The sequence below is a fragment of the Primulina eburnea genome, chromosome 1 (genome assembly GCF_022965805.1).
Source record: "Primulina eburnea isolate SZY01 chromosome 1, ASM2296580v1, whole genome shotgun sequence".
In the NCBI taxonomy this organism is placed as follows: Eukaryota; Viridiplantae; Streptophyta; class Magnoliopsida; order Lamiales; family Gesneriaceae; genus Primulina; species Primulina eburnea.
In genome coordinates, this window is record NC_133101.1 from 30,928,348 (window position 1) to 30,944,953 (window position 16,606).

Genomic DNA, 16,606 nt, shown 5'->3' on the forward strand with positions numbered 1-16,606 from the left:
TTTAAATACTACGAATTTTCGGTTGATTTTCTGGAACACTTTCAACATATAAAATGTAGAACTTTTTGATACCTTCGATTTGACAGTAAATTCGTAATTTTTGGATAAGAAATGAGTGATTCTCGTGTAAAGTCAGTTGAATTGAAATCAAATACATGATCACTACTTGATTAAAGTTCTGTTTCATTAGCCATTAGACATTTTACTTCTTCTTCATTACTAGAGTTGCTCGAGCTCTCAGGTTCTGAATCATCACTATCTGTTTCTGCCCATTTGGACTTGCAGTCTTCAGCTAATAAAACTTCATGCTTCTTTTTGGATGATCACTTATCATCCTTAGTTCTTCTTCTCTGCTCAAATGACTTGTTTCCTTTCTATGCTGAATGTCGACTGTCTTTTTTTGGTTTAGGACAGTCAGCAATGAAATGACCAGTTCTGTCATAGTTGTAACAGGCATTTGGTTCTTCCTTGGAGATATTTTTGTGAGAATGTCTTTGGAATGTACCCTGGTTCTTCTCATGAATCTTCCAAACTTCTAGATGAACAATGACATGGCATCATTGCTCAGCTGCTCGAAAGATTTCTCAGCTGGACCAGTTGATTCAATTTTCATAGAACTGAGAGCAGTTGTAACTGGTGGTGTTGAAGGTTCTCCTTCTTGTTAGAGTAGGTGCACGTCGAGCCAAGTGTTGGCCGACTGTTCACAATGAAACTCTTTGTATAAACGATCTTTATTTTAATAATATTTCAATTTATTAATTTGGCGCATCTTTATCTTGATACCCATGCTTGTTGCATAGATAAAGTCCTTGAATATACAAATAGTAGAAAGAATATGAGATGCTCATATGATGAGTATCATGAAACTCATATTTGGAATACTGTATATTCTAAACCGTTCCTAGTCGATTCAGCCGCCACTAAGAAGGATAAAGGCCGCTCGAGTTAGAGACTAGTATCTGCGATGTGAGTACCATGTTTCATTGGTAGGGGACATTGTGATGTCCGAGCATGCAGATAGGTGCTCCTTGTAGAGTGCACTGAACAACCCTCCATAAAAGGACTTTCCAAGTGGTTCTCACTTATCGAGTGGAAAAGTCCTGGTTTATGGTTGTACAGAATTAGTCCTTATGACCCGGGACAACATTGAGACTCTATGTGCTAGCGTTTCACTTTGACTTGTTTACCGACTCTTATGGGGTCATTAGGTGGCAAGGTTGGGTGTTACGGCGAAACATATAGGAGTCGATGCATTGTAGTCGGGGATTCACCGCTTACCTACGGGTATGGATATCCTATGTGTTTTTCATGTATATGTGGGTTGAAATCTCTGATCAGAGTATGGTGGTAATTATGAAAGGGGTTTCATAGATTACACCATCGATGCAACCACAACATGACACATAGTATCGATTCATTGACAACTCTCGATAGACCAATAGTTGTCGAATCGGTCGGGATATATGAGTTGAAGGGACCGTACTGTACGCTAACCATAATTGAATGGTTCTTGCAGGCACTATCATGTGATACCTAGGGAATCACGTAAGCGATGCTGCTAGGCGTTTAACGTGATTGGTTGGGTACTATCAGACTTGAGTTCTGACGTTCTTACTATCAAGGAGTTGATAAGTAAGAATGGAGCAATTGGGGTATGCTCGAATAAGGACATGTTTAGTCCGAATCACATTGAGATGTGAACCCACGGCTAGTTGTATCAATGAACCATTGAGGGCCACACAAGTACTTGCTTTGTAAATCCCGAAGAGAAGTAAAATAGTTCAATGTGTTGAACGACTTATAAATGTGTTTATAAGCGTAAAGAAAAATAGAAGTATGACTTCTAAGAGAGAAATATAAATTTTAATTTATGGAAGTGTTCCTAAGATTAAAATTTGGCCAAGTAAATAATGTAGTTGAAAATTGTGATTTTCATAAACATTATTGGGGACTAAATTAAATTAATTCAAATGTTGAATTAATTAAACACTAGTGGACCTAGTAGAGTCTAAATAATTAAATTAATTCAAGTGTTGGATTAATTAAATAATATTGAGTCTTGTAGAGCTCAATTAAAATAATTATTTAAACTAGTGGGACTTGAGTAAATTCAAGTAATATTTAATTTATCTCAAATGTGTTTGAGATAATTAAAATTTAGTCCATGGTTTTTAATGTGATTAAAAACCATATTATATGCATGAAATTCTAGGGTTTGCATGCTTTGGGGAGGTGAAGGGTTGGAGACTAGGCATGCAACTTTTTGCAACTTTTGAGAGACAACTTTTGTCAAGACCTAGGCTAGTCTCCCACACTCCTCATCCATCACACCTTGGCCGAAAATTAGAGGGATATTCTCTCAAATTTTTCTTTCCTTTGTTCTTCATTTTCTTGGAGAAAAATTCTTCTCTTTGATAAATCCTTAAGTTTTTCTAGTGCAAAACTTAAGGGGATTTACATAGCCAAGTGGTGGGCTTTATTCTTGAAGGGGAGAAGAAGGAGCTTGTAGATTTCTCTACCAAAACAAGAGCTTTGTTATTATAAACAAAGTTGGAGCCATTTCATCAACTCTAAGGAGTTGATAGGTAAATTTCTACAAACATCCTATGAATGTTTTTGGAGTTTTTTTGTAAATATTACACACAAACATGAGGTGGCCGAAAATTTGCTCTAAAATTTTATATTTTCGCTTCCGTTGTGTTTCCGGCCTCCGTAACCGGTCCGCTTTCAAGTGGTATCCGAGCTAAGGTTACGGTTTTTGTGTAATATTTGCGTAATATTATGTTGAGATCGATTTCTAACCGTTTGAGATTTTTGTGCAACAATAAACATCAAGGCCGAAATTTTTACAAGCAAAACAAAAAAAAAAAAATTTCGGGCTGCCCGAATTATTTCGGGCAGCATGTTCGGGCAGCCTACGGGCTGCCCGGAAAATTCGGTTTTAATAAAAAAAAAAATTTTTTGGTGTTGCCGGAATCCGGCGACGGAGCTCCGGCGACGGCGGTGACGACTAGGGTTTCCAAAAGTGTTTTGGATAATCTTAGTGTCATGGGCCTTGAGATGTTGGGCCATTGGATGGCCAACATAATTTGTGAATTTTAAATGGGCCAAAGTATTTTTGGTGAAAAATGAGTTTTGGGCCCTTAAGTTTAAATTTACAATTGTTGCACATATTTTCTCATAAAATAAATAATTGAAGTGGGACTTTAATTATTTATAGTAAATTGTGATTTACAAGAAATTCGATTATAAATAAATTAATTTGAAAGTAGACAAAGGTGTTTGTATACTTTGTTAATTTAATTTATAATTGTGGCGGTTAGTGATTGGATCAAGATACATAATATTGGATCAATTAATTATAGTGATAATTAATTGATGGTGTATGATATATGATATTGTGCATGAAGGATGATCAAAAGCCCAAGCCCAATTTGCTAGGTGTATGCTAGGATATTTGTGTTGAATGATTGTAATAATTATCAATTTATTAAGTGGGCTTGGTTTATGGCCCGTTCCCACCCCCATGAGATGTATCCCTATGTGCCATGGATATTTAATTGTAAATATTAGAATAGTGGAAGATCAAGATTGGAAGATGGTGGCCTTGGTGATTATGAAGATCGAAGACATGTAATATTGGATGCTAATGTAATAATTTAGTTGCATTGCATCCCTGCATTTACCCTAGGATTGGACCTAGGCCCGTGTTTGGCTCACACGGGCCATTAGTTTTGGGGCGATTGATCATCCTTGTACTGTTTTCTATTTATAATATATGCATGATATGTTATAAATAATGAGTATGTGCGTTATTATTATTATAATAACAAAGTTGCATGAATCCGGCAAACATACGATCAAACATGGCGAGCTTTTAATATAAAATTAATGATGAGACCTTTCAAAATTAAAAACCCTCATTTTGAATAAGATTCAAAATTAATATCAAGTCCGAAAAGGGGAATTATAAATTTGTTTATAATTTCCTTGTCTTCCATCGACAATGGATGCATGATGAACGCTACCCGTACTCGGGGCTCGGCTCATATTATTGGGGGAGCCCTGGGTGCCGGAAAGCTGTGACATCCATTGACATGGTGATGTGAACTACGTGGAACTCCCATGATTTCGGCTCATATTATTGAGGGAACTCATGGCGACCGTCCATTAAGGTTCAAAATCGATGGGTTAGGCTTGACACGTAAAGATGAACGACGTCATATTATTGGGTCCTAATCAAACGTGAGACAAAAGTTTACGTAGAGGGTTGCATGGCGATGCAATTGGAAACTACCTTTTAGGAATTGTGATGGCCGATATTATTCGGGATCACAATTCGCTAATTGGACCTTACGTACCTTCTGAGGAAAGTGTTTCCCGTTTTCACTAGAGGGTAGTGAAAATGTCAAAACAGTGGGAGCGATTATTTATAAAGTAAAAGTCCAAACTTTATATCTTATTAAATATTTTAAAATAGTCATTAACATTTATCTGTTTTACTTTTCAGTACAATCTTTGACATGTCATCAATTCGCAACCCGTTTTCGGTCATTCTCGAAAAACACATACTAACCGGACCAAACTATATCACTTGGCTAAGAAATTTAAAGATTGTCCTAAACTCGGAGAAGATCGCATATACACTTACTGAGGCGCCCCCTGCTGAGGCTCCTATAGGCTGCACTCCTGAGGAATTGCAGACCTACAAGGAATGGTGTGACCATGACTTGAAGGCGAAGTGTTATATGCAGGCTTCGATGAACGATGAGCTGCAAAGGCGATTCGAGGATGCTAAGAATGCTGCTGACATTCATATGCACCTCAAGGAGCTCTTCGGAGAGCAGACTCGGCCTTTGAGGCATGCCACAGTAAAGGAGCTCATCACTTTACGCATGCGAGATGGGACTTCGGTCCATGAGCATGGCCTAAAGTTGATTGGGCTAGTGGACAAGCTCGTGGGCATGGATTTGATCTTGCCATCCGAGTTGACCACGGATGTGCTACTGTTGTCACTGCCTAGCTCTTTCGATCCTTTTGTCGTGAACTTCAATATGAACAAGCTCGAGCCCAGCCTTGAAGAGTTGGTGAACATGCTTGTGACCTTTGAGTCCACAATCAAAAAGGAGAAGCAGGTTCTTTATGTGGGCTCTTCATCTGGCACGAAGACCGGTCCACATGGGAAGGGAAAGAAGCGTTCTTTCCAGCGTACCAAGAAGAGCGAGCCCTTGAAGAGGCAGACTTCGAGTCCCGTTGTGGCAGCCGCGCCAGTGAAGGCTGAAAAGACTGTTGACATCTGTCACCACTGCAAGAAGCCTGGACATTGGAGGCGTAACTGCAGGGAATATCTTGCGCAGAAGGGTTCTGCCAAAGGTATGTTCTATATTGAAGTTAACATCTCGATTAACTCTACTTCTTGGGTATTGGATACCGGCTGTGGCTCACATCTCTGTAATGATTTGCAGGTGATGGGAAGAAGTAGGAGGCTCCGAGAGGGTGAGACCTTCTTGAGGATGGGCAATGGGGCAAGAGTTGCTGCCAAGGCCATTGGAGATGTTTATTTAATATTGAACAATGATTTTAAGCTTATTTTGAGAGATGTTTTGTATGTACCAGACTTGGTTAAAAACATTATTTCCATTTCGATGCTTGATATTGATGGATTTTCTTGTTTATTTTGCAAAGGTGTTTGCAATATTTATAAGAATGAATGTTTAGTTGGTACGGGTGAACTTGAAAACAATCTCTATACCTTAAAATTGAAAGATATTCCACTTAACAATGTCCAAGCAATAACAACAACAAATAAGCGCAAACAAGATACTCTTAATTCGGCACAACTATGGCATGCTCGATTAGGTCATATTTCCCTAAGAAGGATGAACAAGCTAGTGGGAGTTGGCATGTTTGATATGTCCGATATTAATGCTCTCACGACTTGTGAATCCTGTCTAAAAGGAAAGATGACCAAAATTCCCTTTAAGGGCCATGCGGAGCGAGCCAAAGGGTTATTGGATTTGATCCATACCGATGTGTGCGGTCCGCTTAGCATCACCACTAAGCATGGACATGCCTACTTCATCACCTTTACCGATGACCATTCGAGGTATGGGTATGTGTATTTGATGAAATACAAGTCTGAAGCCTTTGAAAGGTTCAAAGAATTCAGAAGTGAAGTAGAGAAGCAATTGGGACGAAGCATCAAGACACTTCGATCGGATCGAGGTGGTGAGTACTTGAGTGCCGAGTTCCAAGAGTATCTAAGGGAGAATGGGATTCTCTCGCAGTGGACTCCGCCCGCTACACCGCAGTTGAATGGTGTTTCGGAGCGTCGTAACCGGACTTTGATGGACATGGTTCGGTCTATGATGGGGTTCACAGAGTTGCCGCCATCCTTTTGGGGATATGCGCTTGAAACAGCGGCAATGTTGTTGAACAATGTCCATACAAAGGCAGTTGACAAGACTCCATATGAGATATGGATGGGTAAGCCTCCCAAGTATTCTTATCTAAGAATATGGGGGTGTCCTGCTTATGTGAAGCAGACAGTGGGAGATAAATTGGATAGTCGATCCATTTTATGCTACTTTGTGGGATATCCAAAGAATTCAATTGGATATTACTTCTATCATCCCCAAGAAACAAAGGTGTTTGTTTCTAGGAACGCAACCTTTTTGGAAAAGGAATTTCTATTGGATAGAAAAGGCGAGATGATAGAACTCGAAGAGGTTCGAGAGACACCCACAGTTGTAGAACCCACACCCGAGAAGCCAAGTGAGGAGATACAAGCTCCTAGAAGAACCGAGAGAGTCTCGAGACCACCTGTGAGGTATGGTCTGCTTCTTGAAGAGGGCCATGATGAGCCTAATCTTGGATGTGATCCAAGGACCTTCAAGGAAGCGTTATCTGATGCCGATTCATCCAAATGGCTTGAAGCAATGGAATCTGAGATGAATTCCATGCATTCGAACCAAGTGTGGAATCTTGTGGATCCACCTGAGGGAACTGTTCCCATAGGGTGTAAATGGATTTACAAGAGGAAACTTGGGGCGGATGGGAAGGTATTGACCTTCAAGGCGCGATTGGTAGCAAAAGGGTATACTCAAAGACAAGGTGTTGACTATGAGGAAACCTTTTCTCCAGTTGCGATGTTCAAGTCCATTAGGATATTGCTAGCCATAGCTGCATGGTTTGACTATGAGATATGGCAGATGGATGTGAAGACAGCCTTCCTTAATGGGGATATTAAGGAAGAAATTTATATGTCTCAACCTGAAGGGTTTACATCCATCGGAAGTGAGCATATGGTATGCAAACTTCAAAGATCTATTTATGGTCTTAAGCAGGCATCGAGGAGCTGGAACCTCAGATTCGATAGTACAATCAAAGAGTTTGGTTTTACTAAGAATCCTGAGGAACCCTGTGTGTATAAGAAGGTCAGTGGGAGTGCTGTGACATTCCTTGTTCTTTATGTTGATGACATTCTACTCATTGGGAATGATGTAGGAATGTTGCAATCAACAAAGATATGGTTAGCAAGTAAGTTCTCAATGCAGGACTTGGGTGAAGCATCTTTTGTATTGGGAATACAGATCTATCGAGATAGATCAAGAAGATTGCTTGGTCTCACCCAGTCCACATACATTGATACCATCGTGAAGCGGTTCTCGATGGATGAGTCCAAGAGAGGACATCTACCAATGTGTCATGGCGTGTCCCTATCCAAGTCTATGTCTCCCAAGACTGATGCAGAGATAGAGGCGATGACACGAATTCCGTATGCTTCGGCTATTGGTAGTATCATGTATGGGATGATATCTACACGTCCTGACGTGGCATTTGCACTAAGTGTAGTGAGTAGATATCAATCCAACCCTGGTCTTCCACACTGGAAAGCTGTGAAAGACATCCTCAAGTATTTGAGAAGGACCAATAAGTTGTTTTTGGTCTATGGGGGTGGAGAACTAAAATTGGAAGGCTATACCGACTCTAGCTTCCAAAGCGATATTGATGACTCGAAGTCAACCTCCGGATTCATATTCATGCTCAATGGTGGTGCTGTCTCTTGGAAGAGTTCCAAGCAAGACAGTACTGCGGATTCCACCACTGAGGCAGAATACATTGCTGCATCGGCTGCAGCAAAGGAGGCTGTTTGGATTAGGAATTTCGTCCAAGAGTTGGGCGTCATTCCAAATGGAGTTGCTCCTATCCCGGTGATGTGCGACAACACGGGAGCCATAGCTCAGGCGAAGGAGCCAAGGTCTCATCAGAAGTCCAAACACGTATTGAGAAAGTACCACATCCTCAGAGAGATCGTGGAAAGAGGAGATGTCGTGATTGACAAAGTCGGCTCCGCAGATAATGTTGCTGATCCACTAACTAAGCCTTTACCAGGACCATCGTTCGAGAAGCATCGCGAATCAATGGGTCTAAAGTATATAGGTAGTTGGCTCTAGTGCAAGTGGGAGATTGTTAGAGTAGGTGCACGTCGAGCCAAGTGTTGGCCGACTGTTCACAATGAAACTCTTTGTATAAACGATCTTTATTTTAATAATATTTCAATTTATTAATTTGGCGCATCTTTATCTTGATACCCATGCTTGTTGCATAGATAAAGTCCTTGAATATACAAATAGTAGAAAGAATATGAGATGCTCATATGATGAGTATCATGAAACTCATATTTGGAATACTGTATATTCTAAACCGTTCCTAGTCGATTCAGCCGCCACTAAGAAGGATAAAGGCCGCTCGAGTTAGAGACTAGTATCTGCGATGTGAGTACCATGTTTCATTGGTAGGGGACATTGTGATGTCCGAGCATGCAGATAGGTGCTCCTTGTAGAGTGCACTGAACAACCCTCCATAAAAGGACTTTCCAAGTGGTTCTCACTTATCGAGTGGAAAAGTCCTGGTTTATGGTTGTACAGAATTAGTCCTTATGACCCGGGACAACATTGAGACTCTATGTGCTAGCGTTTCACTTTGACTTGTTTACCGACTCTTATGGGGTCATTAGGTGGCAAGGTTGGGTGTTACGGCGAAACATATAGGAGTCGATGCATTGTAGTCGGGGATTCACCGCTTACCTACGGGTATGGATATCCTATGTGTTTTTCATGTATATGTGGGTTGAAATCTCTGATCAGAGTATGGTGGTAATTATGAAAGGGGTTTCATAGATTACACCATCGATGCAACCACAACATGACACATAGTATCGATTCATTGACAACTCTCGATAGACCAATAGTTGTCGAATCGGTCGGGATATATGAGTTGAAGGGACCGTACTGTACGCTAACCATAATTGAATGGTTCTTGCAGGCACTATCATGTGATACCTAGGGAATCACGTAAGCGATGCTGCTAGGCGTTTAACGTGATTGGTTGGGTACTATCAGACTTGAGTTCTGACGTTCTTACTATCAAGGAGTTGATAAGTAAGAATGGAGCAATTGGGGTATGCTCGAATAAGGACATGTTTAGTCCGAATCACATTGAGATGTGAACCCACGGCTAGTTGTATCAATGAACCATTGAGGGCCACACAAGTACTTGCTTTGTAAATCCCGAAGAGAAGTAAAATAGTTCAATGTGTTGAACGACTTATAAATGTGTTTATAAGCGTAAAGAAAAATAGAAGTATGACTTCTAAGAGAGAAATATAAATTTTAATTTATGGAAGTGTTCCTAAGATTAAAATTTGGCCAAGTAAATAATGTAGTTGAAAATTGTGATTTTCATAAACATTATTGGGGACTAAATTAAATTAATTCAAATGTTGAATTAATTAAACACTAGTGGACCTAGTAGAGTCTAAATAATTAAATTAATTCAAGTGTTGGATTAATTAAATAATATTGAGTCTTGTAGAGCTCAATTAAAATAATTATTTAAACTAGTGGGACTTGAGTAAATTCAAGTAATATTTAATTTATCTCAAATGTGTTTGAGATAATTAAAATTTAGTCCATGGTTTTTAATGTGATTAAAAACCATATTATATGCATGAAATTCTAGGGTTTGCATGCTTTGGGGAGGTGAAGGGTTGGAGACTAGGCATGCAACTTTTTGCAACTTTTGAGAGACAACTTTTGTCAAGACCTAGGCTAGTCTCCCACACTCCTCATCCATCACACCTTGGCCGAAAATTAGAGGGATATTCTCTCAAATTTTTCTTTCCTTTGTTCTTCATTTTCTTGGAGAAAAATTCTTCTCTTTGATAAATCCTTAAGTTTTTCTAGTGCAAAACTTAAGGGGATTTACATAGCCAAGTGGTGGGCTTTATTCTTGAAGGGGAGAAGAAGGAGCTTGTAGATTTCTCTACCAAAACAAGAGCTTTGTTATTATAAACAAAGTTGGAGCCATTTCATCAACTCTAAGGAGTTGATAGGTAAATTTCTACAAACATCCTATGAATGTTTTTGGAGTTTTTTTGTAAATATTACACACAAACATGAGGTGGCCGAAAATTTGCTCTAAAATTTTATATTTTCGCTTCCGTTGTGTTTCCGGCCTCCGTAACCGGTCCGCTTTCACTTCTCTCGTCTGAAGTTCGAATTCATAGGATTTAAGATCGGAAAATAAGTTGTGTAATTCCACCTTGTTCAGGTCTTTAGATTCTCTCATTCCTATTGTCTTAACATCCCATTTTTTGGGAAGACCACGAACAACTTTCAATACAATTTCTTTATTTGAGTGCACTTTCCCAAGTGTATTCAGTTCGTTTATATGTTACTGACTTGTTCATCATATTAATTCATTGATTCTTCAGTCCTCATCTTGATATTATCAAATTTTTGTGCAGTGACTGAGGGTTTGTTCTCCTTCGTTTACTCGTTGTCTTCGCATAATTGATTCAGTTTTTCCAAAATTTCTTTCGTTGTTCTGCACATCTTGATCTTGCTGAAGGTGATTATATCCAGTGTTTTTTTTAGAATATCATTTTCTACATTCCTCACATGGTTTCTCAATGCGGTGAGGTGATCCATCAGTTATAGCTATGGATGTATTTCCTTTCATAATCCTCATTGGTCCGTCAGTTGTGACGTACAACATATCATCATCTTCTGCAGTTAGATGAGCCTGAATTTTGATTTTTCAGTCATCAAATTCTTCTCTTAAAAACATAAGGATTTTTGTAAAATAAGACATGGTGATTAGGCATATAGATATAAAGTATTCAGGAACAAGATCAACACCGCTCTGATACCGTTTGTTAGGATCGGTTTGATTGGTCAAAGTGTTTAGAAATGGGGGTTGAATAAACACTTAAAGATTTTTGGCTCTTTTTGAAATAGTGAATCAGTTTAGTGATAAATTGAATTCAAGAATCTTGTTTGTCAATATCAGTCAATTAACTGATTAGAGTGCGGAAATAAACTAAATGATTGATTGACTACTTAAAGAATAGCTGAAACAATGAACATGAAGATTTATGGATGTTCGGAGACTTCAATCACTCCTATGTCACTCCTTCTATCACAAGGATATGTTTTCATTAAAAGACTTTGAATGATAACAGAACTAATCCACTTCAGTTTGGACTAAAACACTGCCAAAATTAAACTCTTAGTTTCTTACAACTTATCAGTACAAAATTGAAGCACAATTGATCTAAGAAGATCAAATATATCAATATAATGCGCTAGTAATTTCGGTCAAAGGATAGCCTCAATACTATGAATATATCTATGAAGTGTGAGCTTTTGTGTAAGAATATTGCAACTGATCGTGTATAACTGAATCTTTCAAATGTTCTCAAATCTGTAAATCAACAAATTCTCAGCTATTTATAGGCTTTGCTTCCAACGGTAACATTGATTGCATTAATTAATACTTATGTGTTGATTTGTCATTTTTTAATATGTCAACATTCTTCTGAAAATAATAAGACGTTGCAGTCAACTAAAGCGGCGCTCCTTCTGTTAGTTGTATTCTACTATAAAAGATTTGTCGGTTGATAGTTGATCTTAACTGATGACGTGTAAAAATGATCAGCAGTTCGACTTTTTGACAGATCAGTTGAACTGACTATATGACTGATCAGTTAAACTGACTTTGGCTTCCTGTTTAGTTTTAGTTGATAGTTCAGTTGTCTTTACATATTCAATTTTACTTTGTTCAGTTCGATTGCATCCGATCATATAATTATTAATCTTCAGTTTGAATGACTTCAGTTTGAATTACTTCAGTTCAAGTAGTTTCAGTTATATGACCTCAATTCAGTTGGCTTCAGTTCAGCTAATCAGTTCTGCAAATTTTTCAAACTCCGAAACTTTTAATTCTAACATAGTATTTGTCTTGGGAAATCAGTGATAGAAATAGATGAACCAAATTACTACGAGAAAAATATTTGAGGCAAGATCTTGACTCTTTTTCCTTAAATCGATATTGTTCCGCCCAGGTACTCATGGTAGTTGGAAATTCGTTCCCAACATACAACGACTTCAAAATGATAGCACTAAAAATTTTTAAGCCACACGAGCTTTGACAATGCTTAGAACACTATCAAGATGGAACACACAATTTTCAATTTCAAATTTTAAGTGTTAAACTTAAAAATCCAATTCCAAGAAATTAAATTTCTGAAAACTTGGATTTAAGCGCAAATACATAAAACTAGAAAGTAACTCTCGAATTTAATTCCAAATTATGAATTTAAGCGTATGAGCTTAGAAAATTCAAACTCGAGATTTTATATCTTCAAAATTTGTATTTTAAGCGCGAATAATTGAAAATTCGTATATATAACTAAACTTAGAGAGAAAGGAGAAGAAAAGAACAAATGAATAGAGTCCTTAATTATAGAATATGAAAAGAATTAAATAAAAAGAAATACATCTTCATGAAATACATTGCATTAAAGGATCGAATATGAAGTGGCTTAAAATTCGAATTATGGAATTCAAAAATACTTAAATAGATGTAATAGATAAAATTATCTGTTTTTTGTATTTTCGGTTTATATCATATTAATGCACCTACAGGTGTTCCAATGTGTGATATAGGATAGGGCTGCATTAAAGTCAACAAAATTTTATATATTACCATTATCCAATTTCAAATGCCCTACAGTTGTGATTGTCAGAAAAATGAGTATATTATTCATTTAGAATTGATAAAAAAATTCTAACGAGTTACATGACGAACGAAATTATTTCTCGATTACTAATTAGGTTGAATGAGAAATTAGCCGAGTTCGAACTTTTTCGAGTGAAAAAATTGAATTGAAATGATTTATATATATATATATATATATATATATATATATATATATATATAATTAAAATATAATAAGCGCACAGTGTATCGATTACCGAGAATTGAATAAGGTAACGATCAAGAACAAATACCCATTACCAAAGATCGAGGATTTATTCGATCAGTTATAGGGAACTCCAGTGTTCTCTAAGATAGATCTACATTCTGGGTATCATCAACTGAAGGTAAAAAATGCAGACGTTGATAAGACAACCTTCATAACTATATATGGGCACTACGAGTTCTTAGTGATCTCATTTGGACTGATGAATGTTCCAGCGATTTTATGGACCTAATTAATCGAGTATTTCAGCTCTACCTAGATCAGTTTGTCAAAGTATTCATTAACAACATTCTTATATACTCGAAGATCCATGAGGAACACAGTCAACATTTGAGTACAGTTTTGCAAGTCTTACAGAGTCATAAATTTTTTGCGAAATTCAGTAAGTGTGAATTCTGGTTATAGAAAGTAACATTTTTGGGACATATCATATCTTGCACTGGCATTGAGGTGGATCCAGCTAAAGTGAAAGTAGTAAAAGAATGGGTTGAGTCGAAAAACGCGCCAGTGATCCGTAGTTTCCTAGGGTTGGCAGGTTGCTACAGGAATTTTATTCAGGGTTTTTCCTCGATTGCAATTCCACTCACTTCATTTACTAAGAAAAACGCTATTTTTTTATGGATTGATGAAAGTCAGAAGAGCTTCAATACTTTGAAGCAAGCTCTTATCACAGCGCCAATTTTAGCTATGCCATCAGGGCAAGGTAATTTTATGCTCGGTTTAGGCACAATATTGATGCATCATGGTCGGATTATAGCATATGCCTCCAGGCAGTTGAAAATGCATGAGAAAAATTACCCTACTCATGATCTTGAATTAGCTGTCGTTGTCGTTACGTTGAAGATATGGAGACATTATTTGTACGACGAGAAATGCCAGATATTCATTGATCACGAGAGTCTCAAGTGCTTCTTCACGTAGAAAGAGCTGAATATGAGACAAACACGGTAGTTGGAGTTAGTAAAAGACTACGATTGCAAAATTAGCTACCATCCAGGGAAAGCTAATGTTGTGGAAAATGCTTTGAGCAGGAAAGTAACAATCGGAGCACAGCTGTCAGCGCAGAGATCTCTTCAGTTAGAGATTCAAAAGTTTGGCCTAGAAGTTTTCCTAAGGGCAAAGCTCCGAAGTTGTCTAATCTGACAGTCCAGTCTTTTTTGCAAGACCGAATCCGTAGAGGTCAGCCTTCAGAAGAACAGTTATAGAAATAGAGACTGAAGGATGAAGCCAAGGGCAGTGTACTCTATGCAGTATCCGATGGTATTGTGAGGTACAGAGGAAGGATGTGGGTGCCCATTGTTGATTCGATCAGACAGGATATTTTGACAGAGACATATACATCTCTGTATTCTATCCATCCAGGGAGTACCAAGATGTACAAGGATTTACAGATGCTGTATTGGTGGCCAGGGATGAAGCGGGACATCTGCCATTTTTTATCCGAATGTCTCACTTGTCAGCAATTGAAAGCAGAGCATCAGAGGCCAGCAGGGATGCTTAAGCCGCTCTCTATTCCCGAGCAGAAATGGGAGAATATCACCATGGATTTCCTTCTTGGATTTCCGAGGTCAGTCAGAGGATGTAATCCCATTTGGGTTATAATGTATCGACTTACTAAATCGACACACTTCTTATAGGTGAAGATGAATTTCTCCATGACTCAGTATGCAGAACTCTATATCCGAGAGATAGTCTGATTGCATAGGATCCCAGTTTCCGTTGTGTTTGACAGGGACCTGAGATTTACATCGTCCTTTTGTAAGAGTTTACATGCGGCTACGGGGATGAAGTTGCTATTCAGTACCGCATTCCACCATCAGACAGATGGAGAGTCAGAGCGAGTGATTCAGATATTGGAAGATTTGGTTTCAGCAATAAGTATGGCTCCCTTAGAAGCACTGTATGGGAGCAAGTACAGATCGCCAATTCATTGGAATGAAGATGGTGAGAGATCAGAACTTGGCCGAGAGATACCTCCCAGAGTCGCCAAAAGAGTTATGCTGACAAGAGAAGGAGGGATCCCGAATTTGCCGTAGGAGATCACGTATTCGTGAAGATAGCACCCATGAAGGGTGTTATGAGGTTTGGGAACAGAGGCAAGCCGAGGCCAAGATACATTGGGCCATTTGAAATTCTTGACAGAGTTGGGACACTTGCTAATCGTGTAGCTCTACCGCCGAATCTAGCTGGAGTACACAACGTGTTCAACGTTTCGATGCTGAGGAAGTATATCGAAAATATTTCGCATGCTTTGAGTTATGAATCATTGCAGCTTGCTCCAGATATATCATATGAAGAAATGCATGTCCAAATTCTAGACAGACATGAGCGGAGACTTCGGAATAAAGTGACCAAGTTGGTCAAAGTCCGGTGGCTGAATAAATTAGTGGAGGAGGCCACTTGGGAGGCCGAAACAGATATGAGAAGTCACTACCTGGTGTCTTTTGGTAAGATTTAATTTCGAGGACGAAATTTATTTAAGTGGGGCAGAAATTCTAGATCCCAACACGTAAACTCGTGCATTTATTTAATTGTTAAAGGATTTATTTAATTTTAAAAAATGATTTTAACGACGCATGATTTATGATTTGTATTATTTTAAATTATTACATGTTTATTTGTTTCCCGTTAAAACGTTTTCTTGATTTTTATGTTTCAGGCAAATATTCGATACGAGATCGGGAAAAGAGACTGGTGACAATTTAGGCGATTTTTGAATAATGTGGTATTTTATTTCAAGCCAAGAAAATTGGTATTTTAAATTATTTATGAAATTTTTAAGAATTTTAAAGCCTAATTTAATTTATTAGGTGATTTTAAAATTTTAAGGTTTTCAAAAATACTAATTTGAATATTTGGGCAATTTTAAATCTTGAAAGATTATCACTTGTGTTTTTTATTTAAAATTAGGGGCTATTAATTGGTTATTTGTATTTTTATTAAACTAATTATCCCCTAATTAACTCTCTAATCTATACACACACAGTTACACTTAAAAACAGACACACCCATCGGCACATACACAACACGCACACACATGTTGCAAATTTGAGAGGAAACCTAGGCTTCTTGAGTTTCTCTTTCAGCAGCCACCATCTCAAACCATTTTCCTTGCAAAACTTTAGAGATTTACGTCCCTTTTTCGAGTAAGAATCGTGTATCAAGCGTCTTCCGGTCATCTCCCGTAATCCACCGCGTCGGTATTCGTTATTTCGGGCGTTCTAACGAAAAGGCATGTATATTCTTTTATTGCATCGATCTTGTCATATAAATATT

General features: G+C 38.0%; 1 protein-coding gene across 1 annotated transcript; it reads left to right on the forward strand.

Moving 5' to 3' along the window:
• Positions 1 to 15,395: 15,395 nt before the first annotated feature.
• Positions 15,396 to 16,047, forward strand: LOC140806659 (uncharacterized). The gene is made up of 2 exons (XM_073163213.1): positions 15,396 to 15,685; positions 15,990 to 16,047. Exons 1-2 carry the CDS (start codon positions 15,396 to 15,398, stop codon positions 16,045 to 16,047), a joined length of 348 nt encoding a protein of 115 aa, XP_073019314.1.
• The last annotated feature ends 559 nt before the right edge of the window (positions 16,048 to 16,606 follow it).

What these genes read in the sequence shown, in the direction of transcription:
- LOC140806659 (XM_073163213.1), top strand. Translation starts at nt 15,396, where the DNA reads ATGAAGGGTGTTATGAGGTTTGGGAACAGAGGCAAGCCGAGGCCAAGA. An exon ending in CTTCGGAATAAAGTGACCAA is followed by an intron (nt 15,686 to 15,989) that starts GTTGGTCAAAGT and finishes TTTATGTTTCAG; the next exon opens with GCAAATATTCGATACGAGAT.